The 27,865-nt window shown below is 33.6% G+C and overlaps 1 protein-coding gene across 4 annotated transcripts in view; it reads left to right on the forward strand.

The window, feature by feature from the left end:
- LOC143236027 (uncharacterized) overlaps nucleotides 1–20,479 on the forward strand; it is a 43,566-nt gene extending 23,087 nt beyond the window's left edge. The window contains exons 5-9 of one of the 4 annotated variants that reach the window (XR_013019427.1): nucleotides 2,237–2,373; nucleotides 9,774–9,925; nucleotides 10,977–12,782; nucleotides 13,998–16,890; nucleotides 16,975–20,479. Coding sequence is in view for 3 of the 4 variants with exons in the window: in XM_076474250.1 (XP_076330365.1) it covers nucleotides 2,237–2,373; nucleotides 9,774–9,925; nucleotides 10,977–12,748 (2,061 nt within the window). In the remaining variant the exon portion in view is untranslated. Of the gene's footprint in view, nucleotides 1–2,236; nucleotides 2,374–9,773; nucleotides 9,926–10,976; nucleotides 12,783–13,953 lie in introns of all 4 variants that reach the window. The other 3 variants (XM_076474251.1, XM_076474250.1, XM_076474249.1) reach the window with 3 other exon arrangements.
- The last annotated feature ends 7,386 nt before the right edge of the window (nucleotides 20,480–27,865 follow it).

Raw genomic sequence — 27,865 nt, forward strand, 5'->3', positions numbered from 1 at the left:
CCACAGCATCCCAAGTGTTCTAGACTTTCTTTTAAACCATGGTGGTTCTGTGCAGACCCTCCCATGTAACCTGTCAGAGCCCTCCGTCTGCTTCCTCTGCTACTACTACCTCTATTAATAATGGTGTTTGCAGTTTTAGCATTTTCAGTAATTTCTAGAACCTATCCACCCCCCCCCCAGATGGCAAAAGCTAACTTTACAGAATTAAGAAAGCATTTAAGAATATAGAAAAACTTTAATTCGTAGTAGTATGCATTTTATATAATTACTTTGTTTGAAACATTAAATGATAAATGAAAAGCTATTTAAATTGAAGTTATTGTCATATTAATGCTCAAATATTTCTACCTTTTATTTGTTAGGGAAAATCTGATTTTTTGTCTTTGTTTCTTTTAGATTTTTGCAAGGTAATTTTACAAATTAGTTAATTTCATGTGAAAGACAAAGAGCGATGGAACTCCATTCTGGCATTATTATTTATGTTTATGGATTGAGTGTTTTTCTCTTTTTATTTTCATCCTTTGAGTTCAATATACAAAAACCTTTATGGCTTTTGTGAGCTAATATTCATATAATTCTTGTAAAACTTACTGGATTAGTTACAGATGAGAGTGATATTTGTTGATTTAATTGTATAGTTGTTTGGCTTGTAATACAAAACCTTAAAGATTGTGATTATCGGTTATTTTTACAAAGATGTAATTACTGTTTATCTCTACTTCTGTGATTTGTTTACTGATATAATAAACAAAAATTATGGTTTTTATTAATGTAAAGGATGTAACTTTGTACCAAATGTAGAAGACTACATTCCTGCAAGAAATTCATTATGATATTAGGATGCAGAAGTAGAGTAAATATTTCCCTTTAAAAACAAAGCAAAAAGTTTATATGTAACGTTTTATACTTTCCGAAACCCTGTATAAGACTACATTATATAAATACAAAATATAATTGATGTTCAGTAAGCCTACTGTTTTTCATTTAGTAGCAAAACCATGATGGCTAGAACACATTTAATCTGGAAGTTTGAAAATCTGTATATAAATCAAATTGTTTTACGTTATTTTATTACTTCAATTCTTGTATGGAAATAATTTACTGATATATGGGTGCAACAATGAATATATGAAAAATTCTCTGAAATAGTCAGTCAAATGAACTCTTGAAGCTAAAAATTATGGTTTCATTATTATTTTATATAAACTAAGGTTTTATTGCTGTTTCATCTGTGCTTAAGTTATTGAAAAGTTGCTTTTCATCAAAAAAGAAGTAAAAGTTAAGGTACTAATTTCTACATTATGATAGTGTTCCATCCTATTATTGATGTGATGCTTTTGAATCTATACACTACAGGAGATGATGTCTTTGCTTTTAGCCGATGGTTTACTTTCAGTAATCTGAATTATGAGTTGGATGGATGGAGTTTTAAATAATTTCTAATGATTGCAGCACATAGCAATTACATTATGTTTTTGTTGGACTGGATATTGTCTTCATTAATAATATATAAACTTCAAACCTGCAATATATTCATACCATAGACTTACTACATTCATATTCTCAGTAACAAACTATTTAGGCAAAACTTTTGTGCAGGAAATTCACAACCCTTAACCATGTTAAATGTGACATACTGTTTTGTTTTCCTGGGCTAGATTATCATGTAAATGTGATTTATTGTTTTGTTTTCTTTGGCTAGATTATCATGTAAATGTGATTTACTGTTTTGTTTTTATGAGCTAGATTATCACATAAATATGATCTACTGTTTTGTTCTCCTGGGTCATCTTGATTAGAATGTAAGTTGTTTGTTACATCACAAATAGAAATGTATTTCTTAAGCTACAGAGTAGTCTGTGTTAAAGTAGATTTTGACTTGTTAAACAAAGAAGAAATCTGATTTATTTGGTGTAATGCATTTCTTGAAATGATTTTCTATGATAACTTAGTTGTTTTTCAGTGTCAACACATTCAAACCATTGGAATAAAGAATTCTTGGACCATATGGTCTAATAATATGATAAATTCCTATTGCCAGTTTACCATTAAATAAACTGACGAGAGAGAAAGGATTTTGTTTTGTTTTGAGAAACATTTACAGGTGGAAGTGATATCTGTTTGACTAGAAAAATAACATAGGAAATCAAACTTTACCAGTCATAGTGCAAGTCTGCTAGATGTTTAATAAAAAGTAAAATTTAAATAATACAATTTCTATTATCTCTTCATGCAGGAACATTTGGACCAAAAGAGAAGACAGTTTACAAATGGAGAAGAACTTGATGATGATGAAGAAGATGACTTTGATGAGGATGCTGGTGACAGCTGTGGTGAAGAAGATACAGATATGGAAGTTCTTTCCGATCAAAGGTCAGTAGGAAAAAATGCTATATATTTGTATTTTACAACTGAAATAATTTGTCAGTCTTATGATTGAAATTACATTAGCTACTTCTGCTACACTGTTAATTTTGTGTGTACTACAGTTGATAGGAAAAGTTTTTTTTGCATAAATAAGGTTGAAGAATTTTGTCAACTTCCTTGTACTTTAAAAAATACATCATTATTAATTTCAGTCATTGTTTCTCCAGGTTTACAAATTAATGACATTGAGAAATGTTTTTAGAAAACTGACTCTCTGCAATATAAATTTATTCAAGTGTATAAAAGCAAAGGTGTCTCTATGTTTCATTCTTTCTTATTTAAATCAGTTCCTATATCCTCCAGAGTTCATGATGAAGTCATTCCTCACTCTATGTTGCCATTTTGGTATTTTGATCTCCGGTACCTCACCCTCAGGAATTGGCAATACATACCTTCAGTTAGGATTGGATGGGATTGCACCTCTATGCCTTCCTACCAGTTTGTCTGTTATCTAGCCATTTCTGGTCCTTCATCCCAAAAGACCATTTTGTTTAACTAACTGGAACATTAAAGTATTATATGATCTTTCTTGACATATGTTTGAGCCCTTAACCTCATGAACCATGTATTGCCTTACTCTTAAGGTTTATATCATCAGTATGAGTTATTTGTGCTGCATGTACACAGGATACTTTATCCTATTATCCTCCTGTTCACAGACAGATCTTCCTTACATAAGACACAAGTAGCCAGGATAGGGGATAAATCCATTTCCCTAATTTATCTGACTGATATTTCTCACCTCTAGGACCAGTCGTCTGTTGTGTTCAGTGAGGGCCTTGAGGCATTATGTTACTTGTACTAACACGTTTCATAGTTTTAGACAATGGCTTTTTATTTAAAGGGATCCTTCAGTTTCATGGGATTATTCCGAGTTCCCTTGACAAAAAGGTGCAAAAATTGATCCATATTGCTTAGTCTGGATTCACTTTGGTGATAAGGAGACTTGTGTGAGTCAGGTGTCATCAGGTTTATTACATTTCTATGCCTTTAGTGGCCCAGTTGAATTGCTCATGGAAGGACATTGTGCAGACTAGTAAGTGGATCTTCACCCAATACTTTTATCTCCCATTATTGGTATGATTTGGCAATATCTTCCTCTGAAGGTTCTGATTACTTCCTGTAGCTATTTTAACCACTTCTGCTAGATTATAAGGAAGTAGGAGTATTTTCATTTTGGTTCTATTTTCCAGGGTCCCTTACCTCTTTTTCACAAAACCACACTCTGTGGTGAGTGTTGCCATATCAGGTGAGCTTTTATTTATGCAAATTGTTTTGATTGTCACTAGCCTTGAGGCTCCAACCTAATCTCACATGTTTCCACATGTTATTGCTGCAGTGTTGTGTATAAATGGCCATGGGTAAACCCTCCACTATTAGGTTTGTGACACTACCTCATAGTACAGCTGGCTCCCCCTATATAAAAATGGTTCAGTCACCATTTCTCAATCTGGCACCTGTTTGTTAAGACGTCTTTTTTTTTGTTGTTGTTGTTTCATATGAGTTTTCTCAACATCAACGTTTGGTTGAAGTACCTACACAACCCCTGTTCTAGAAACATTTTTGTTTTTACTTTTAAAGAATTCTGCCTCTGTAAACTTTGTTACTCTTGTTTTCCACGTGAATTACACAAAGACAGTCATTTCCATGCTGTCTAGTATTGAATATATGAACTTCGTTTACTCCAGACAGACTATTACGGTGGCTTTGGGTGGTTCCTTATCTGTTTGGATGTGATGGTTAGAGTCTTGCATGCACCCTCAACCTTTTTTGGGCCTTGACACAGACTTCTCTTCTTCTTTAATTCCTATTCATGAGAAAGTAGATTTTAGTCAGTCTTTCCTAGCATGTAAATATATCAACAAGTTTTACAATGTAGACATGTATCTACCTAACCATATACACCTTTCTATGAATTTTCTTCTAAGGTATATTACCTTTTTCACTCTCTCCTATTTCTTATTATTCTTTACTTTTCCTTTGTATTCAGCCCCTTTTTTCATTTTTATTCCTTATCTCAATATCAGAGTCTACTCTGATATTCCACTTTGGTGCCATTATGCCTTGTTCTCATAGACTAGTTGCACATATGCTTTGTGGCTTACAATCAAGCATAATCCCTTTTCTTGTACTCCCAAGCTCTGGAGCCTCTTCTACAGGTTTGGGGTTCTGATCCATTGTTCACTGTTAGTCTTTCTGAAGCTCAGTTTTTTTGTCTTCACCTTATATTCGGTAACCTTATACATTGTCTATCCATCATTCATCTCCTTTTAGAAGCAGTCCATCATTCTCCTCTTTTTGGCTCAGGAACAGTATGGACACTTTTATCTTGACTTTGTATTCCATTGGTGCTAGTGTCTCTAAGTACGTCTTACCTTTCTTTTTTTTTTGCTTTCTCCTTTGTTCCTATTTTCTTCCCTCCTCCAGAGTATTCTATATCTAGTTGGCATCTTTGAGGCTGTGTCAGACCTTTTGAGCAAGGATTCCATTGAAAGAGTTTCTCACCCTTCTCAGAGGGTTTATTCCTGTCTGTTTCCCATTCCCAAAAAAACTGGGGATTGGTATTTAGTTATAGATCTTTCATGTCTCAGTCAATTTCTTGACTTTCCTCAGTTTACTATGGAGAGTTTTTGAACTTCCAGTGGTCATTTTATTTGAATCTTTAGATGATCAGTACTTTTTCCTCACATTTCTATTTCCTTAGCATCTAGACTTTACCTTCAGTCTGTACATCAGTACCAAATTTATCAGTTCCTAGTTCTTCCTATTGCCTAGCATTGGCCCCAATCATTTTTGTTGTGTACAATGTGCCTTTGCTCATCACATTTGTGGCTTGAGATTGAGATTCCACTGTTATATGGACAACTGGCTTCTTTTAGCTCCATTCTGCCGGGACTTCTCCAATCATAATCTTTTTCTTCTTTGGGAGGCAGCTTGTCTGAGTTGGCTGGTAAGTTAAAGAAATTTAATCTTGCACCCATCCAAAATTTGGTTCATTTGGGTGTCTTATTCAATTCTCATCTCAGCAAGGAACAGCCATATCACTTCATTTTTTTTGCAATGAAGAGCTTGATTTCTACAGGTTTGTCTTCTCCTTCTCTTCCAGCATGAGAAGTTCTCTCTTTTGGGAACTTGGGCTTCCATGGATCCCATTGTCCTTTTGAGTGGTGCTAATGGGCATCTTTTATAGTGAGCTCTACACAATGTGTGAACCTTTCTTGGCATCCCTTGTCCATCTTCCCCTTTCCCTGTACCATGAACTTACCCAGTGCTTGACAGGAATAATGTTACCACTAGTGTAACTACAACAAATGGATACTCACATAAAAATAATTATGGCCCAAATATTTATTCCCCTAATTTTTGGTAGCTCTTAAGTTTTAAGCTCGTAGGGCTTCCCTGCCACTAAGTATTATGATGGTTGTTCCTCTTTCACCATCATGTCCAAATCTTTGTCTTTTTACAGATGGTTCCATGGTATTTAAGGGTGCATGTCTTGACTATTTCAAGATTTTAGGTTGACATAACCAGGAGAAATCAATCATTTATGTCAACCTTTTGTAGTGCTTACTGGATTGGTGAATTTGGAATAATTTTCTTCCAATTATGCATGGACATTTTTGGATATTCTTCATCAATTGCTAGGAGAGAACACTATTTAACTCTCTGGGTCTCCAAATCCTGAACCTCTATTTTGAGCTTATTTTTCTATGTTTTTATGGCCAGTCAGGTTCCAGCAAGATGTCTTTATCATTTACAACAATTCTGAGCTCTTCCTATTCTGGTTTAATTTTTCCCTTTCTGCTTACCCCTTCTATCCATCTCTTCACTATGTTCTCTTCCCTCCTTTAGGACACTCTTTGTCAGACCCTTCTGGTAGCACTATATTGATTGATTTAACTGTGGTGTCCTCTACTGACACTTCTGACTTTCTTTGCTTCTTCTTAAACCTTTTATTTTTCTCTTCCATCCAACCATGTCATCACTCCAGCTTCATGTACTGAATTTGTCTATTTGTATGACAGTCTGGACTCTCTTCATCTATAGCCTTCTTTCAGTCTCATCCTGTTTGTTTATACTCCTTACATATTTATTTACAAAATTGGCATATTTATTGCTGCTGGTCTCTGTATTGATACTTCTTACTTTCTTGTTTTGAGTTCTTCATATGGCTTTTGGACCAGGGCTTGATTATCTTAACTGTTTTCAGTTACTACGCAACTGTATTAGCTACTTTTGGTTGTTCTGTTCTTCCTGGATTATTACTTCTTCAGTTCTTATTATGCTATTTCATTCTTTTTTCCTCTGTCCTTCTAATTTACCTGAATTTCCCTTAATGCTGTTTTCCATGCTCCTACCTTACATCACCTCCTTTGGCTTTCTGTTCCATTTACAAGTTGTCCCTTAAAACTTATTTCCTCCTCTTTATCACTCATAATCGTCTATGTTCTGATGTAAGCACTGTAGTTTCTTCTCTTATTCTATTCCATCTCTCCTATATTTTTCTCTATCCAGATCTCACTTTTATCCCTAGAACACCTTTTTCACATGAGCATGAGGTTCATTCAGTCTGTTTCTGTTTCTTCCATTGCTCATTTTTATTCCCATTTTGATACCAATCACTTTCTCTGTTCTGTTCATGTAATCCATTGTCACTTGGCTCACACTTTTTTTTTTCCTTTCATGGTTCTTCATCCCATTTCTTCATTTCACGGAACCATTTATCCACTCCTGATCTTTCTCCTATTAACATGATAGCTTATTAGTTTACTGTATTCTTCGTTGGGTGGAAATGAATGTTGGTGCTTCCACATTATTTCCCACTAAATTCATCTCTTAGCTCACTCATTGGCTGCTCGCTGCTATTATCACCTAAAGGGAGTTGAACAAGCCAGCATGTTCCATATCTATATCACATAATATATCCATTATCTCGAAGCTTGTTCCTCATGAGGCAGTAAACTGCCTCCAGTCACTGTTCAACAAACATCATGCCATCCCTGACTGGTAAGTCTTTTTTTTTTTAATATTACCCACTTTTTACAGAGTCCTATATCCCCTTGCATGATTCCATTCAAAGGTAAATACTGCCTGCCAGAATATAGTTAACTGAACTCCACATAGTTTTTCTGGTTTGATATAATGCTCACTCATTAGATGAGGTGTTTAACAAGACCTTGCAATGCTCATTTTCCTAAACAAGAACCAATTCAAACTGTGCCAACTCATGGACTAGCATGAGTAAAGCAGGCAGAGGATCCTTGCCCATTCTTCATACCTAATTTAAAACCTAGTGCTGATCTACCTTTATGCATACTGTTTTTATGGTCACCCAGTGATGTACATGTCCAGACTCCTCATCATGTTTTCACTCCCCCCCCTTTTTTTTCTTCTTCTAGTGAAGCTTGAGAATCCTTGGCACTCACCAGTTACTATCCTTACTGCCAACATGGTGAACCATAGAGGATGCCTCTTGAGCATGACAACTTCCACTCAGTAAAGATTGGAGCAGTGGTATTCTATTCTGGCTGGCTTTCCCTCTGTCTTACCACTATCTGAATGTTTGGTGTCTGGGTGGTTTACTGTTGGATTGTTGCAGGACCAGCCAACATAAGTCCTCATTCAGTTCTAGGGCAGGTGTTATTTTCCCATTGTGCCCCTCTAGACTTAAGGTGAAGATGGTAGGGGCCCTCCTCCTACCTCAGATCAGAAGCCAAATTCCCAGTACTGTCTGTATTTGGACTGGAGTTGACCTACATGTACGTTCTGAAATGCTGTGGTCACACTACATATTTAGTACCTACAAAAGCATAATGCAGCTTTTGGACTGTGTCTGTTTCTTTCACCTGTCATTGTGACACTTCCTATCTTGGCAAACAATCACCCTTGTAGAGATGAGGTGCAGTCTGACCACCAAAGCCAATGTAAAGTTGTTACATTTGTGATTCCACCAACAATTGGTCACTTTTGGAATGGGTGTGTAACAGCTCTTTCCAGTACAAAATGTTCATACACTCAGACCACAAAATTGCTTCAGGCATAGATTTAGTATGATAACCAAGATGGTGTCAACTGAAAAAAACGAATGTGGTATCAACTTGAGAATGAGAAACATCCAAAAAGAGACTTGTAACAAGTTGTACCCCAACCATGGTAAATAAAAAGTTACATTTTGCTACAGATGATAGCCAGTGAATATTATGGTCAGTGGCAAAAGCTGATTACTTGCTATAGGCAACAGTATGCAACATAATTAAAAAACATTTTTGTCTAGAAGAGCAACACAAGTCATATTTCCATACACGATACCCTGTAGGATATTGTATTTTTGTAATAAATTGATATCTTGAATCTTCATGTTTTTCTAACATCGTTAGAGTTGCTTCCTTGGCATATTTTTTCAACAATTTCATACTTCTAATGTCTGGAGAGTGTAACAGGCATTTATGCTATTTCTTATGAGAACATTCTGGTCATGTCACTCAGCATAGCACCTATGAATTTCTGTACTCTTAGACAGTCGAAACAACCAGTGGGAAATTGTAATCCTCATGCACTAGATGACAGAGTCTCACAATGGAAACTATACTGCAGAACTATTGTTGTCATATAAAGGCATGTATGAATGTGATGACATGGACTGTAACAATGTACTCAACCTCTGTATATGTAACAAAAGAAAACATGAATAGTGTTTGAGCTGTTACATAACAGTGGAATTCTGCATGTAACAGCAACATCCACTATTATGTTTAAATGCTCTAAGGACTTTCATTTTTCAACATTGGACACTTTTCTGTGCAATGGTTAGGTGTTCCTGAAAGATGCACAAATATGTAAGGGAGCATCTGAAGTTATTTCATTTAATGACTCATATGAACATTATATTCTTGAGCTTTGTATTTGTCCCTTTCACAAACTGTGACTTATAAAAATCTATGTATCTTGATTGCTCAGCAGTAAGTCTTGGGGCTTTTCACACTAAAAATTGAATTTTAATACCTGGAAACAAAGCTTTTAATAGTACAAATCAATATTTATCATTATCTTTAAGAGAGGGACCTTAGGGATTATAAGCTAGTCTAAATTATTTGTAAGAAATTTGAGAAATATCTCTATTAATCAATAAAATTACTTTCAGGAAAGAGTTGACTATTTATGTTTCTCGAGTGTAACGTTTTTACAAAGGATCTTAATTTTTGCATTTTAATTTTGTAAACCTATCACTGACCTGCAGGGTTTCTTTTCAAAGAATGTCTTAATATAACAGAAACCTTCTGTGTTTCGTGGAAATACAGTTTCATAAAAATGTTTACCTGATTATTTATTTTCTAAATTTCTTTCAGATCTTTCAGTGACCAAGGAAGTCTACAAAGTAATGTTACTATCTCTGCAGAGAAAAACAAGGATCCAGAAGATTCAAAACACGAAGCTGCTTGCTGTTTGCTTAATCTCTCTTCCATGCCTACTGTAACATCTGAAACTTATAGTGAGACAGGTATGCATTTTAAGTAATTTTATCATCTGTTGTGAGCATTTAGTGCATTGTCTGATTATGTTCTTTAATCGTTTTAATTCAAAACATATCTATTTTGAATTCCATCGTATTTGATAATTATTTTTGTTTTCTGTTTTATGAAGTTTTACAAAATTATGATTGATTATATTTCAACATTTTCCTTCCTAGTTTTACAAGATTATGATTGACTATATTTCAACATTTTTCTTCTTATTTTTGTTGTTTTGATTAAATTGGCATTAATGTAAATTTGGAAGGAGGAATTATTCTAAGAAATCGCATTGGGGAATAGGGTAGTTGAGAGTTTGGCTGGGGAATATAGAAGAAAAAATTCAATCAAAGCATTAAAGATGGTGCTTTTTTATTTGTTTTAGAACTGCATTTTGTCTGCGTACTAAGCTATAGATTGCTATTTAAAATATATATCAAAGCTAAGTAGATCTAACTTACTGATATTTAGTAACTATAGCCTAAATACTAAAATAACTACCTGCAAATTTGTTTCTATATGTACAACAAAATGATACCCTTGTTGGTGCTATTAATTTTACAGTGAGAAGAAGCAACTGGGAAAATAGATTTTTCAAGTGTGAAGGGCACTATTTGGAAGTATAATTATTTAAGAAAGCATATTTATTAAAGGTCTACAAATCTGTTACAAGTATCCACCTAGTTAATAAGCAGTAAACTTGAAAGTTTATAACATAAAAATTTGAGATTTGATACTTGAAGTCAGTACTTAAGAGATATCTCATTCATAAGACACTTTTTCACTTAATAAAAGTTAGTTTTAGAGTTAGCACTAAAACATCACAAAATATATCATTTAGGATAGTATAGGCTTAGCAGGTAATCATTATTTTACCCTACTTTGTGCTGATTTCATATATGAGGCGTTCAACCACTGGAAAATGAATATAAAACATTAAAATGTTTAATTCAGTATGAAACTGGCCCAAACTCTAACTATTATCTGTTCCATTAGGTCTTTTCTTTGTTCTGTTTTTAATAAAATTTGAATATTTTTCAGAAAAACCAACAGATGTCTTAATATTTCCACTCCAGGAATCTTTACATGTTCATCTAGCAGAACCTTCTGTTGACGAAAACCATGCTTCCCAGCATCTAACTGTACAAGGTGATGCTTATCTTGCTGACAGCGTCTTGTTAAGACCATCCCTATCATGCAGGACTCAGTCATCCTCTGTTCACACTCCTTTATCACCAAGTAAAAAAGTGACTGCAATGGCCCTGGCTGAAAATCATACTGATAGCCAGAATATTTCTTTACCAATGGAGTCAGTTGCAAGTCATCATTATTCTTTATCTATTATTGAAGATCCAAAGGAAAACAAGGTTTTGAGCTACAGCTCTGATAAAGAACAAATTATTTCCAAAAATGAAGATAAGGATCACTGCTTGGTTTTTTCATCCTTATCTGTTACTTCAAACAGTGAAGATGAAACCTCTGTGTCAGGGATAGACCAACCAATGGATCTTAGCGTTACCCGAGACATGAAGGTTGATCCAAAGATTTCTGCAGACAGTCATCCTGAAGAACCAGCAGAACCAGTAGACAGCTTGCTTGGGGCTTGTCTTCAGTATGGTAGTGTAACAGCTCTGAAGACTGGTGGCTTGCCCATGTTGTTAAATACAAATAAAAGATCGCAATCTCCATGGGAACTTCAGCAACATACTAGTTCTAGACAGTCAGTAGATGACAGGGTACTACATTTATCTCCAGTGGCACCTCTATCACCAGATGATATACCCTCAAGGAGCTTCTTCTGTGATGACCAATGTCCAACCTCTTCTAGACCTCAGGCTGAATTTATTGTTGCTAAGTCAGGATGTGGACAGAGACTGGATGATGGGAAATGTGTATGTGATATTTGTAATAAAACTTTCACCAAACCCAGCCAGCTACGATTGCATCTAAATATTCACTATTTTGAAAGGCCTTTCCGCTGCGATAACTGTGTGGTCTCATTTCGTACTAAAGGGCATCTACAAAAACACAAGCGTTCTGTGAGTCACTACAACAAAGTTAATATGAACCAAACATTTGGAACCCCAACTGCAGATAATCCTCGCCCATTTAAGTGCAGTGATTGTAAAATAGCCTTTCGAATTCATGGACACCTCGCCAAACATCTTCGATCTAAAATGCATATTATGAAGTTAGAGTGTTTGGGAAGACTTCCATTTGGAATGTATGCAGAGATGGAACGGTCTGGGACAAATCTGAATGACATAGATACAACTGACTGTGACAGTTCCCTTGAAACCTTGCAGCTTATTGCTCAAAAGCTTTACCACCAAGAGCCTAGGCAAGTTGTGTGGCAAGGGGACAATGTTATTGGAGGTGCTGAGTCCCCTGATCATTCCATAAGCTCCCCAGAGTCTATTGCTTTGTCATTGGTCCAAAATAAACAGGCAGTTGCAAACGCTGTTAATCTTCAAGTAAAACATGAACTGGACAAAGTTCATAAAAATCCAGATCATTCACACCAAAACAACAGCAATTCTCTCTCAGTGGACATTGATAATGAAGTAAATGATTGTTTGGGGCATTGTGCAAAACCTCAACTTTTGTCTTGCCCACTATGTGGTCAGTCGTTTGTCAGTGCCAAAGCCTTAAGAGTACACACACATTCTCATCATGCCCAGTGGTCAACAGATGAAGCCACCAACTTTACTGAAATAGAACTTGCATCATCTGATTCTTGTACTGAAACTCCTCAGAAACTTCTAAAGTTTGCCAGTGTGCAAGATAGCATAAAAAAGCATTGTAATTTGTGATGCATGCAGTACTGAAAGTGCCAGTCTCCAACAGGTCAGTATCACTATGGTATTAATATCAAAGAAATAGTTGTGTTTCTGGTGCAATTTAGTCCTGAACATGTACTTGCAGCTTTGTTAAAGCTTCTGTTAGAAGTCACATTTTTAGAGAATGAAATTTCACATCTTTTTCTGTTTTTATGGGTCAAACTGAGAACTTTTAAAAAGGTTTGCCTCCAATGAAGGTAGGCCTAACTTTTGGAAGTACTTAGATTACAGGGTTTCTTAATTGTGATTTTTATTAATTTTTGTTTTTTTAACACACCTTAACATCATAAATTTGTACTTGTTTTCCACAAGGAGTTGAAATTCCTTCTTTTGTCTTCATAAAATTCACAAGTTTGATTGCAACCCTGTTAATATCATGAGACTGACTCATAAGAGGTTAAAAGAATAAGATAGATTCTGTCATTGAAGAAAAATATTTTAATATGGCCTAAAATCATGAAAATATAGTCATTGTCTAGTAGTAACACTGACCCTTGCAATGATTTTAGTCTGTTCTCAATATTAGCATAAGTTATTGATTTTTAATATTGTTGATTAGAATAAGATAAAGAAAGTGGAGGATTTTTATACAAACCATGAGTTTTTTCCTTCTATTTCTTCAGAATCCATGTATAAATGTAACATATAACTATATTTTTTTAAAAAATTTCTAACCAGAATCTAAACAGAGAAATGTAACAGTTTCTTATAATTCTTTATAAAGATGGCAAGAAAACCAAACTTTGTGCAGATAAACATTTAATGAATTAGCTAAGTACAAAAACACTAAAAACTATATGGTATTTTTTTTATTTAATGGATTCAGCTACAGTTATAAGATTACTAACCAATTACATCATGTACTAGTCATTGTAAAAGATACATAAATTATTTCTTTAACAGCTTATGCAAAAAGAAATGATTTTATACCAGAAATTAGTTTAAAAAAAGATCCAATAAATACACTGTCAAAAACTTCAGCCAATTTATTTCTTCTAGAATCTCGTAAAGTTTTAATTTTTTCACTTAAATTAGTGTTATCTTCTGCAGAATGAAGTTATGAAATCGTATTTAACTGTTTTGTAAAATTTATTCCTAAAATGTTCACATACAAAATAAAGCTCCATTATATCTATAGTTCAAGTATCATTCATATTAATGAAGTGTGTTTATTTTAGTGATAGTACATATGCAAAAGAATACATATGTTATTCCCTAACAGCATATAGCTGTTTCGTACCAAGCTTGTGGGAAAGCATGTGTAGCAGCTCAAGAGTTAAGAGGAACATGACAAGAGACGTCACAGAGGCAAAACCCAGTCTGAACAATTTCATGTGCTCAAGTGATGTTTTGTTTTAACCGGTGAATTCAGATTATTGTACATAGATGTTGTCCCTGAGATATGGTTCATGTGTGGGTGTTAACATAGCAGAAATCTGTTATATACAACAAAAAAATTTATTAGATTATCTTACTGGTAGTGGTGTCTCCTTCTCAGGTAAAGACACCTGGAAGTTTTGTTATTGGTTTGTTTTTTTAATCAGATCATTGTAAACTACATCTACCTATATAATAGAAGTGCCATTACAGGAAATATACATTTGTATTTTTTTAGAGACCCATAGATATCTGTGTTAAGTGTTTATGAATAGCAAAGTAATATTTTTGTTTTTTGTTAAATCTGTTAGAAAACTCCACAATTTGTTGATTCATGATGTTATGGTCATTCTCTTACAGTTAGTATGTCATAGGTGTTTGAAAGGCTTATACAAGGATTAGATATTGTTGTTTGTTAATCATGGTTGATTTCAGATCAATAATTACTTCATCATTCAGGTGGTTCAAAACCTACAATTTTTTTTATTATGTTTTGAGGTTTGTTTATTTTTTGTTGCATTTCAAATGCTTCTTGCTGATTAAGTAAAAAATCATGAAATTTTGTTTTTCACAATTAAAGTGTCAACTGCACATTTTTTTACAGTTTAAAACTGAACTTTTATAGGTACATTCAGGTCATCTCAAAAAGTTACAGATATACACCCTGTTAATTGTTTCATGTAATACCATCATTCTTATCTTCAGGTATAACAAAATACTTAACAGTTTAATAATAAAACATACAATAATCGCTTGAAAGCAAAAAATACATTGTTTTACTGTCCATGAAAGATTTGAAAGTTTTCTGTATAAAGAGAATTTGTACTTATTTTGAACTTACCACTTTTGAACCATACACATACAGTAAGTAGGTCCACTTAACTTGTCTGCAGTTTTATCAGTGTGTTGAAGTTGTCAGTTCTTGTGTAAAACAGAATTAGTTTTGTGAAAGGTAAAGCCCAGTTCAAGACAAAAAACTTTATGTATTTACTGTTTCAAGTGAGAGTAAACATTCTTTGTGTATGAAATAGTGTAATACAGTGACACAAGTTTCAGTAAAAAGAAAATTTCTGAATTATTAAGTCCTTTATAATTGCAACAGAAAACTGTGAAAGATTATTTCAATATATATGAAAAGTTAAAAATATACAAAAATTAAAAAATAAATAAAAGTAATATAGTTACTGTAGTGTGGTGGTAAAAACTCAATACACCATCTCTGTTAACTAAGAAATATGAGGCATAATTTGTAACTCACACAGAGAACAACTTTTTATAATTAAGAATATAAAGAGTTGAAAAAAGGATCTCAAAGCTATTCATTAAAGTCTTCCTTCAATGGCTTTTTGTAAGAAAGGCTGTTATTGGTAAATTGAATAGTATCAGTTTTTCATTTTTCTCTTTAGTATTATGTGCTTTTACTTCTCAGTTACACAAATTTGTTTCAAGGATGCTATTAATTGTACTTGCTTTTCTTGCTTCGTAATTATGTATACACATTAGCTGAAGAACATGTGGCAATTTGTGGCCAAGTCATTAGTATGCCAGATTGTAGAGCTAAGGTTCTGAATTTCACATCCCATTACCACCAAAATACAAAGAACTGCCCTTCATACTTTGGGTTCATGAATACGTTATCAGATTAATGTTCAAATCCTACTATTTCAGTTTGAAAATAGTAACCCCATAGTTGGCACTGGGTGGGCCTGATTAGCTTGCCTTACCTCTAGTCTATTACTTCAAACTTAAGGGGAGCTAGTGCAGATGGTCTTCACATATCTTTATGCAAAATCAAACAACCAACCAAGAAACATGAATTTAAAAAAATGGAAGAATAAGTGAGAAATATATTGTTGTTGTTTTTATAGAATGAGGAAGGTTTTTGATGTTACCTTATCATACATGCATCTGTGGTTACAGGTAGATGTCAGGTACTAGAGAATGGATGTTTTTCAGTCATGTATGCTTTTGAAAAACTTGAAACTCTCCTGTACTTCATTTCCCAGTTCTAAATTGTAAACACAACTGCAGCAAGTTACACTCTTCTCCAACCCTACAAATTTTGTAACCCTAACACTAACCCTCTCTCTGGAGCTTCAGGTCATTAGGCTCAACTGATCTTATTTCATTGCAACTTATCCAAGTTTTATAAACACTGTCTTGAAAAACTTTTTTACATTCCTATACATAAGTTCATAGAAGGTGTATATATAATTGTTGTGTATGTATATTTTAACATGTTGAAAAATAAAAGCAGCATGTGACAAGCCATTAGGATTAAAAATATAGATACACACATTTAAGAAATGTTTATTGCACTTGTATCAGTAAAGTTTAGTTAGCCTGAAATTGTCCATAAAACTAATTTATCTTCTGTAATAAGTTTACCAACTCAATTCTAACTCTCACGTGTACAATCTTCCATTATTTTTAACTGTTATTGGCAGGCACTCAATTATTTTATATGTTGCTCAGCTGTTAGAAGAACCTATTGACTATTTTAAATATTTTTGAAAGAGAAAAACAACAGTCCTGATGCTTACATGTGTAAAAGAGGAAATGTTGCCATGTGCCTATTTATGCAGGTTTTAAGTGACTATAGTCTTTTTTTCCACTATTTTCCTTACGTAAACATAAGTGATATAACACTGTTGTTTGTCTATTATTCTTGGCATACATCTATAGGTTTGGTATTACAGTGTTGCTATTTTCCTGTTTTTTTTTTTTTTTTTGTATAGGTGTGGTATAACAGTGTTGTTTTTCTCCTGGTTTTCTCATGTAGGTGTGATATAACAGTGTTCTTCTCTGGTTTCCTTGTATAGGTGTAATATAACAGTGTTGTTATTCTCCTGGTTTTATAAACCTATGTGTACAGGTATAAAGTAACAATATTGTACGTAATTATTCATTTGATTTTGTTATGCTACATTTGCATGTACCATAAAACTAGTATTTAGAAAACAAAATATTGTATTTATTCTCAGTATACCAGTTAAACATCTCTTTACTTACCTCCATTTGATATTCATTATATAGTCATTTTCAATGTTCGTTGGAATATAAAATGTGGTTAGAAATTAATTAATCGTTCAGAATTACTGTAGAAGTTTCACAATATTTTTGTACATTCCACTGAAACTACTTTTTTCTACAGATTAACATAAGAAACATACATAGGAAGTTGTGTAAGATCATTTGGAGAAAGTTGATATTCATGGACATTTTGTTACTTTAAAGAGTTAACCCTTCAAACAAGTTGCATAAGTAGGAGATTGTAAAGGTCGTTTGGAGGTTGATAGTAGTGATGTGTTCATGAATAATGTGTTATCTGAATAAGTAGACCCCTTAAAAATGTAGCATTAACACTATTTTTAACACTTTTATACATAAAAAATGAGCAAAACAATTGAAATTGTACTGCAGTGCAAAAGAAGAAGAAAAGGCCTACCCTTCACTGTGCTTACTTTGACCTTATAGTATTAGTTTATTTGTTGTTGAATTTTGTGCAAAGCTACTCAAGACCATATGCTTTATCCCTCACTAATTTTAAAGTGATTAACAGAACTCTACCAACTTTAGGGTTACTCTTTACCAGTGAAAATTGGGATTGACCATGATATTGTAATACCTCCTTGATGAAGGGAAGGGCATGTTTGGTGACAGGGTAGGATAGCCCAGATTGAGAGTTGGATTCCATATCCAGTGGAGTATTGCTCAAAAACATATTTAATAAATTTTATTAGTGAAAGACAGAAGTATAAAAAAGACAGTTAGCTATGTTTATTTAAAAAGCAAGCCTTACATTATGTTTTTTTACTAGTTTATACATATATGTGTGCAGCTGACAGGGATATATTTTAAGCTTATCTACTAATGGAGTAGGAAAATTATTTTCCTTAAACATGTTAATATTTTCACATTTTACTGTAGTTTCTTATTCTATGCTTGTTTATACAGTTCTGCAAAATAACAGTTTATTTAAATTCTTTAAAATACCAAGAGGTTTGATGATTGTATTTCTCGTCCAAAATTAAATTTTAAGTTCCAATCTGCTGATTACAAATTATTTGTATTTGTTTAAAAAAATTTTAAAAGTTTTCATAGTTTTATTTAATCATTCTCCAGAGTTACCAAAAGCAGAATATTTTCAGTAAAACATTTTATCAGTCGCTGTCATTAATGGTTACTGTTTGTTGGGTTAAAGAATGAGCTGAAATAGTTCCATAAAAAATTGTAAGAACATAATGCTTATAAAATGGTCCTGTTTACAATTTATGTGCATTTCCTGTTTCTAATTTTTTTTATAATATTCATTTAAACAATTAACTTAATCAAGAATGTAATGTATAAGAGGCTATATAAGCTTTATAAGAAAAAAAAATGACTCTCCTAAAAAAAAACTCAACCCCACATTGTTTTTACTGTTTCTACAATGACATGCCCTCACTGTCAGGTTTTATTTTACTTTTTAAAATGTTTAGCACATCTCATTTTTTGGCACTTGTTAGTAAAAAAAAAGTCACTAGTTTTTTGTCTTTTCTTGAACTACTTAGAAAGTTATTTCTGTGAATTATACTGACCTGGTTAAACAGTAGTTAATATTTTGATAGAATATTATAATTGTAGTTCTTTAACAAAATTAGAATTTGAAATTATTGTGAAAAAAATTATAACATGGTACGTTAATGCTGTACTGGTGTATTTTCACACTTTAATCGAAATTATGGAATTTTTCAAGGTGGATCATGACAACCTTACCCGAATATTTAAGGGCAAACGAATGTAGAATAAGTTGTTTTGAATGGATTGAAAGTATTATAAAAATGTGTTTCAGATTTAATATGGCTCTTCCTAAGATATTGATATATTTACATTTTTCTTTACTTTTTAATTGATATTTCCTGATACTATGCAAATTTGTTATTTTATTGAGGGTTTAATGTTACTAGCCTAAAAATGTTAATAACATTTAAATTAATTAAAGACGTGCTTTCTAGATATATTATTTACGTAGTGTTGCGTTAAGACATTGTTTCAGTTCGTACACCCTAAATCAGGAAAACTAGTTTGAAACAATGCAACTAACAGAAATGTTTGTTATTTCTAAAATTAATGATGAGTTACACTTTTAGTGATTGTTCATGTAGAACATTATTTATTATAAAATTTTGGTAAAAATACAACATTGAATCAAAGAAAAAAAAAGACAATGTTAACAAATTTAACTAACGTTGTTATTGTTCAGTGCTGACATCATCGTATGGAATGAGCAAAGACCATCCGTTGATGTTCAGATGTATCGTATTACTTCCATTGAACATTATAGGCACGTACAATCACATCATCCTTACACCTGAAGTTGTTCGAGCTACATTCGGTTTCTTTACCTTTGTTTCTAAGTTTGGTTTTCTTATATCGCTTTGATATTCCTCAATATTAAACCAAGAAAATAGTATACAGTTGTTTTAATTTCTGGCCCTTGTGTATAAGCAATAATTTTGAACTCGGTTAAACTAAAGTGCTGCTTCTAACTTTAGGGAGTTACTTGGGTTTAAATTGTATGAGCTGTTATCGCGCGCTTGAACTTCCGTTTGAAGACGTCATTAATCATTGTTATTCTCTGTACATTCCATTCCCATTTTATTCTGTAAAGATGTCTTATTGAAAGTTTTGTATTAATTGTCTCCTCTGAATAATTTTTTAAAGAGGTTTCATTAGTAAAAAAAAAAAAAGTGAATTTGCTCATTTACGAATCTTAATATTTGGTGCTGTTACAATTTTTGTTTTGTTTTTATCTTCTTTTACATTTGATTTATGACCCAGATAGTATACTAATGTAGAAACGTAACCGTCTGATTGGTCAGTATAGCGTCTAGTAACTACCTCTGTATATCGTAATGAACTTCTGGTGGTTTTAGTTTCATGTCTTCCATATTAATATACTGTGTTTAATCTAATACATTAGACGTATTTTCTATTATCGTTTCTAGAGCTTATACGCTTCATCAATGTTTAGCTTGATCATCATTAGAGGGCAGCACCATTGTGTAAAGTAACAGCCGAACATGTAAAATTTTAATTTAGTAATGAAAAATACGTTGTTTTATTGTTACTGTTCGGTTCGCCTATCTTCATTTCTTGTAATTATTTTGTTGGTTGATTTTTGTTTTCACAACAGCAGGCTAGTGTTAAAGATTGCAGCTGAGTTTGAGAATTGTGTAAAGAATGTATTATATATATAATTTACCATTATCTTGCTCCATATGTAGCCAAGTATTGTTCTGTACTGAACTGTTAAAAGTAAATATTAAATAGTTTTAACTGGTGCGTGCTGCAATGTTATCTTTATTGTGTTTTCTTTTTGCCCTCACCCACGATATTTAGCGGGATATATATTGATAAACGTAAAAACCAAAATGTATATACAAATTCACACATATCTATATGTACTAACAGAAATAATTATCGAAACACACATAAACAGGAGGCACGAAAACAAGATTGTGAATTTATTAATAATCCAAAACAGTATCGCAGCAAATACAAAAGTTAAAAAATTGTACGATGCAATACTATTTTTATGTGAGCTCTTTGTTTTTCATAGAATATTAAACTATTGTTTTCATGCTGCGAAACACTTTCCTAATATATCATTTATTGTTCTACACATGCATCTACGTTGTTTGGTCAACTTAAGACTATATAACCTTGAAAACGTTCGTATCAGAACTTTGTGCAGGCTAACTGTGGTTCTGAAATCACTGTCTTTAAGCTTAATCCCTAACTGATGAGTCGCGTTGTTGAGCGAATAGCATTAAGGATTGAAATCTGCTGTACTTGTCGACAGTTAGGGTGCCATCAGTTTTGTATAAATAACTGTAATCATTGTCCAAGATGCAACCCAAACCATGCTTCAGTTTAGATGCTCTGTATCATTTATTGAAGAAATTGTTGCTTTGCTCATTTTTACTGTTTATGGTTCAATTTTGTTTCCAAGCTTTCGGTTTGGTTGCTTCTTTTTCAGCAGCTAGGAGTCCATTGAAACTACTCCCTGCTTGTGCACATCTTAATGCTATCAGAGTAGCATTAATATCTGTACTTACATCAAGATTATTAGCTAAATAGATACTCGACTATTGTCTCCCTCGTAAGAACATATCTTTAGATACTATTTTTTTAAGGGTTTGGGGTTTCTACCTCGACCATTTACCCTGTTCAGTGTGTTGGTGGTTTTATATATATAGCAAAGCTTCATCAGTGTAGCTGCTAAGCCCACCGAGGGGAATCGAACCCTTGATTTTAGTGTTGTAAATCCGTAGACTTACCACTGTACTAGTGGGGAGCACCCTGGGCAGCGTCTTGCATACAATTAATAGTGAAACATGTAGTCTTACCACAATTCTTCACGTTAACTAGATAACAATCAGTCATAATGTAAACTACTAACAGGTGACTGTACTACAGTGTAATTCATTTTTGCACAATCAAGGATTGACGTTCCCATACTACTCGTCATTTATACGTTTTTAATCCACATTTTTTTATAATTGTTTACGATACTGGATATAAAAAATTTAAGAGAGAATACATGTTACTAACAAAGGAATATGAATTCCCAGCCTCAACTGCATCTTACACATACATGAACTAAACGACCAGGTCAAAGATCTACTAATGACTTGAATGTGGCTGTCCCTAATTTTAACTAGTAACCAACAGACAGCAAGCAAATTTACATTGACTTGCGAAATTATTTATCTCGCACCAATAATGCCACACTCTGATGCAATATAAATAATGTGAATAGCATTTTTAATTAGCTTATTTTTATTCAACGGTAATGTTACATATTATAATTTATATCGGACGAGTCTCCAATTTGTTGTGTTATGCACGTGACATATTGCTATTTCAAATAACAAGAAATTTGAATTTAGAAGGTAATTGACTGTTAATGTGTATCCAATATATATTATTTGCCAACAACACAACTGATGCACACAATTTTCTTTTTTAACACAGATATAGTTTAGTACACAAACAAACAAATATAATACGATTTACAATAATGGTTTATATACAACAGTTTTAAAACTTTCAGAAATACTGATTCTTATATCCGGTCTGGGACTGAATATTTTATCAATGATCCAGGTCCACGACGAGCAAATTAATTCTGAGTTGACATTAGCACACCTCGCTTAAGCTAGCTAGCTGTTGTTTCTTGACTGGCCTCTCACCGCTTACAAGGTCACTTCTTATCGATGAAGATATTTAATGCCCTCGTAGAAATTGTAATGTCAGAAGTAATTCACTGAAGTTGAACGGTTTGTAATCTATAAACGTTCTTGGTCAATTTATGTAGTTTTCCGATTAATAGGCGTTAATCACAATTATAGCTTCCTAGGCCTATAGCACACTGATTGTAGTTGTCCAATAATATTCTTCTTCTGTCACTCGGCTAGACGCTTTTTATAGGAATCACGCGAGTTTGTAGAAATTACAACAATGATCTGGTGCGTTTTCGTAAAACAAATGTTTATTTTTACTTTCAAGGACCTTCTACAAATTTCGAAAACAGGTGGGACTTATGCAATTTACAGTCAATAATACACAGGAAGAAAAAAGAAAAACTATACAGAAACAAGCATAGGCACTAAAATAAATGTATAATTAAATCTGTTACAGTGGTCAAACTTAACGCTGTTGTGTGTGAAGATGGTTGAATGTCAGCAAAACTTCAAAAAACTGGAATTTTATGATTACATAAGTATTCAATCCTTCAAAGTCTGTGCATCCCTAGCAGCAGTGGCAACTGTGAGTCTTTTTTCATGAATATCTCTCTGTCAGCTTTGTGCAAATGGATGGTGTAATTTTTGCCAATCCTATCTTGCAAAATTGCTCCAATTCTGACAAGTTCGTTGGCGATCGTTTGTATACTGCAATCCTGAAGTTTTGCCATAAATTTTCTACTGAATTCAAGTCAGAACTTTGACTGGGCCACTCCAGAACGTCCACTTTCTTCTTTTGAAACCTCTCTATTGTGGCTTCGTCCTTGTGCCTTGACTTTTTTTTTTTTTTTTAACTGTGACATTTTGATCCGTTTTAGATTCTAGGGCTGATTTAAGTAAGTTTTCTTCTAGAATTCGCCTATATTCTGCACCATCCATCTTCCCATCAATCCTGACAAACTTGTACATATTAAAGAGGGAGGAATAATTATATCAAAACAGTATTTGACCCTCCCCATTTCTTTACAGGCCATGTCATCACATTCAATCTTATTATGTCAGATGACCACATGTCTGGAAAATATCTCTATGTTGCAGTCTTAATTCCAGAAGGCTGAGTGGTAATAGTGTTATGTTCAAAATACACTGCCCTTCCCTGCAGACTTTTTATAAGCCATTTAGTGTATGAGAATAAAGGTATATTATTGCTTGTTTTACAAGTCTGCTCACACAGAAACCCATCGCCTTGACTGGTATATCTTTGTATGGATAACAGGAATACTCGTTTTATTCTCTGGCTGCTTGAGTTACGCTAAATTTGAAGTGGAGTTATGACTGCAAGCCTTGTCTTGGTGAACCTATACTCCATCGGGTTTGTCCACAAAGAGAAATCCTTTTGAATACGTTACGTTCTCTTGGCTGAAACATATGGACAGCTTTTGCCATTGACCTCTGTGTTCGTTGAGTCTTACCTGTTAAAGGAAGCCACACTTTGGTTAGCACACCTTGAGTATGACTTTATGTAGATCTCTTTCTGGGCAGTCTTGGTGCTTTTAGGTGATTTATATTTCTTTGTTGTTGTTTTTTTCCAATGTTATTAAGTTCAAATGATATCTCCTTCTTGGATAATCTTAAATCCCCAATCTGAAAATATATTTATTGTCTAAGTCTATGAATGCCTTGTATTGGAAAGAGCTTTTATACGCATTTCCCAAAAACAAGTTCTCTAAACTTGTAGAATTTTCTCGAGTGTAAGAATCAACAATATATGTTTTACGAAAGCACTAGCATATCTTCAAATATTGTTGCCAATTGAACATTCGAGAGCCTCGCCCTAACGATTATAAATCGACGCGCCAAGAGACTTATTCGTTATATTGTTGGTTTGCTACAGTTAGTATACAATAAATATCGGAAGCTGTGATAAACGCTTATCAATCAGAAAACTACAGATATTGGAACAATAACGTTTATAGATTTCGAACATCACAAACAGTTTAACTTCAAAATATTAATTTCAGATGTTAGTATTTGTACGAGGACATTAGATATTTTCGTCGGAAAAGAAACTCGCATGTGAAGAAGCTAGCTAGCATCCCGTCAAGTGAAGTGTGCCTGTGTACCAACACAGAATTAATTCGCTGATCGTGAACTGCTTTGACGTGCAATTTTTTAACTATTTTAGTATTTCAACCACCAAAAAATTAATTCTCTCTTATGTTTTTTTTTCAGGTAAGTACAAATACACTGAGAAAAAAACACAAAAACTTACACTTCTCGTACAATCGCCGTGATGAAATAATAATCAATGATGTCGAGAAACCCACTTGTTGAAACCCACTTCTTTACAGAAGTTCCAACCACCGAAGCCTGCAAGATAGCCTTAGAACTCTATATCCGAGACTCTAACCCAACTATAGAAATTCCCAGTAACCAGTTAGCAACCCTCATAGAATTCACCACGATAAAGACAAACTTCATGTTCAACAACCAAAACTATATAAAAACATATGGCCTAAGCATGGGCAACCCAGTATCACCAGTTCTAGCCAATATTTTTATGACACAAGTTGAAACACAAGCAATTAACACAGCATTACATCCACCACTATACTTGTACAGGTATGTAGATGACACGGTTGCGGGATTCAGATCTACAGAACACATACTTAATTTTTCAATCACATTAACTCTATACATCCCAACATTAACTTCACATGTGAACAGGAAGAAAGCAATCAAATATCATTTCTTAACCTCAAAATTACAAGAACCGACACACAATTCAAAACAGAAATCCACCGAAAAATCACCCATACTGGACTATACATTCCTTGGGACTCAGCACATGAAACAAAACAAAAACTCAACATACTAAGAAACCAAATAAACACAGCCATAAAACTATGCTCGCCAGATAAAATTAACGATGAATTAGACAAAATAAAACAATACTTCATCAACATCAATAAGTTTCCTCCACAAACCGTAAAAAACATTATACGCACACACCTAGACAGAAAGCAAAATCAACCAACTAAAGTAAATATATCTCACGAATCAAAAAATCACGAAACCATATACTGCTGTATACCATATATTCCTGACATCAGCAAACAAATAACCAACATTTGGCAAAAATTAGTAACAAAATATGACATTTCAGTTAATACCAAATTTATTCAAAAACCAGGCACAAAACTAAGGTCTATACTATGTAAAAACTACACTGACAAACACCACACCAACATTATTTACAAAATACAATGTGATAACTGCCACGACTTCTATATTGGAGAAACAAGTAGAAAAATGGAAACCAAATTCAAAGAACATAAAAAGTCACCACACGTTTTCGAACACTGCAAGTCAAATAAACACAACATAACCATAGAAAACACTCAAATACTAAATAAAGAAACAAACGCAAAATTAAAGAAGCCTTACTTATACAACAACTTAAACCCAAAATAAACCAATATAAAGGAACGCCTTTGTACCGATATTAATATATTAAAATAAATAAAATTATATATTCAAACATCTAATACCGCCCTCTACATTCCCTCTACACAACCCCTTTCAAACACGTGGTCAGCTTCCGGTCCTTTACCTCTTTCTTTGTGAACCTGACGATAACCGAAGAAGGTCGAAACGTTGTTCGCTCTTCTATGTAAAATATTTTCTCAACCCAAACGAGCAGTTTTTGCATATAAATTTCTCAACAAGTGGGTTTCTCGACATCACTGAAAGAGAAGACAGTTAGTCATCACTACCCACCACCAACCCTTGGCCGTTTGTTCAGGTTCTTTAATAGACTACGTTAAGACTCCAGAGCAATTATGTCACCAGGAAATAGAAATTTCGTCACTGAAAGAACCAAGGTTCCAGAACGATGGACTCAATAAAATAAAGATTACCAGGACAGCCGGACAATAACAGTCCAGCCCCTTGTAACGGATCGATAAATAGCTCATCACCGTTTCTTAGTAACCGTCTGAGTAGGACAGAAACCATGCGCTCACTGACAGGTAGTTTCAAATAAGTTTAATGTATGTGGAATGAAGTGAATATTAGAAGAGGGTGTTACAAGATTAATTGGAGAACGTACAGGAGATTCTCTTCGATAAACATAGCTGGCACGATGAGAGGAGTTTATGAAATTCTGATAACAAAATAAGTAAGTGTTAACAACCGACACAGTTTAAAAGTATCGTGTTCGTTAATAAAGATAAAATACAACAAGAGTTTGCGAGAAATGAGAGGACATGAGAGAGATGTCTGCGTTAGATTAGCTAATGTCAGTAGTGAGAGGACATGTAAGAGATATCTTTAAATTATTTGATATCAGTAATGAGAAAACGTGAGAGAAAGATCTGTGTTAGATCCAGACGTTATTGGTGAGAGGACATATAAGAGTTAACTGCTAGATTATCTGATATCAGTAATGAGAAGACGTGAGAGAAGTATCTGTGTTAGATCCAAACATCAGTAGTGAGAGGACATGTAAGAGTTAGCTGTTAGATTACCTGAGATCAGTAATGAGAAAACGTGAGAGAAATATCTGTGTTAGATCCAGACGTCAGTAGTGAGAGGACATGTAAGAGTTAACTGTTAGATTATCTGAGATCAGTAATGAGAGGAGCGAAAACTCGTAACTGTTGGACTAGCTAACATCAGTAATGCTAGATGTTTTCTAAATGAAGTAATTGATTAAGTATCGTATTAATACCTCTCAGCTAAATATCGTGTTACTACATTTCAGCGAAGTATCATGTTAATACATCTCAACTGTACATGAAGATAAGCAAATCCCTATCCGCTTCCAATAGTAGTACAGTAATCTGGTTGGATCACCTGGTTTTATGCTAGGCCTAATATTATAATTCACGTGATGTTTTAAGGTCCTTCTTTATTTTTCGAACCTACCGATTTGAATCAATGTGATGTCACATCGGTATCCTTACGGGAACTGAAATATCCAAGATAGCTGCTACAGCATTTAAGTTACATCATATCATGGCTTTCATATTAACTAGAACAATGATTTTGTTTGTTGTCTACGATTACGTTTGGAGAGTAAAATAATCCATTTTTTACTTTATCTAATTCATAATGACGTTTCGTTTGTAGAACTTTAAGATGGCCGCTGTCAGTGCATTAACGCCATTACGCGTCTGCTATATCGGTTACCAAAATTATTCTGCTGTCTATAGCGAGATTTTGGTAGAAATTATAACAACTAATTGATGCTTTTCGTTTGTTTGGTAAAAACTCCAATATTCTATTATTGTCGTTTTTTTTATTTCATGACTGGAGAAAGAACTCCATCTTTATTTTAGTTCTGTTTCACTGGCTTGTCGTCTGTTGTTGCCATAATATTTAAAGAAAAAATTTCGTTGTACTTGTGGATTAACAACTTTCTCTGCGTGGAGACAAAAGGTCCTATAAAATCATCTGCACCACACTACGAATCTACTGT

Source organism: Tachypleus tridentatus, chromosome 13 (genome assembly GCF_004210375.1).
Source record: "Tachypleus tridentatus isolate NWPU-2018 chromosome 13, ASM421037v1, whole genome shotgun sequence".
Taxonomy (NCBI): domain Eukaryota; kingdom Metazoa; phylum Arthropoda; class Merostomata; order Xiphosura; family Limulidae; genus Tachypleus; species Tachypleus tridentatus.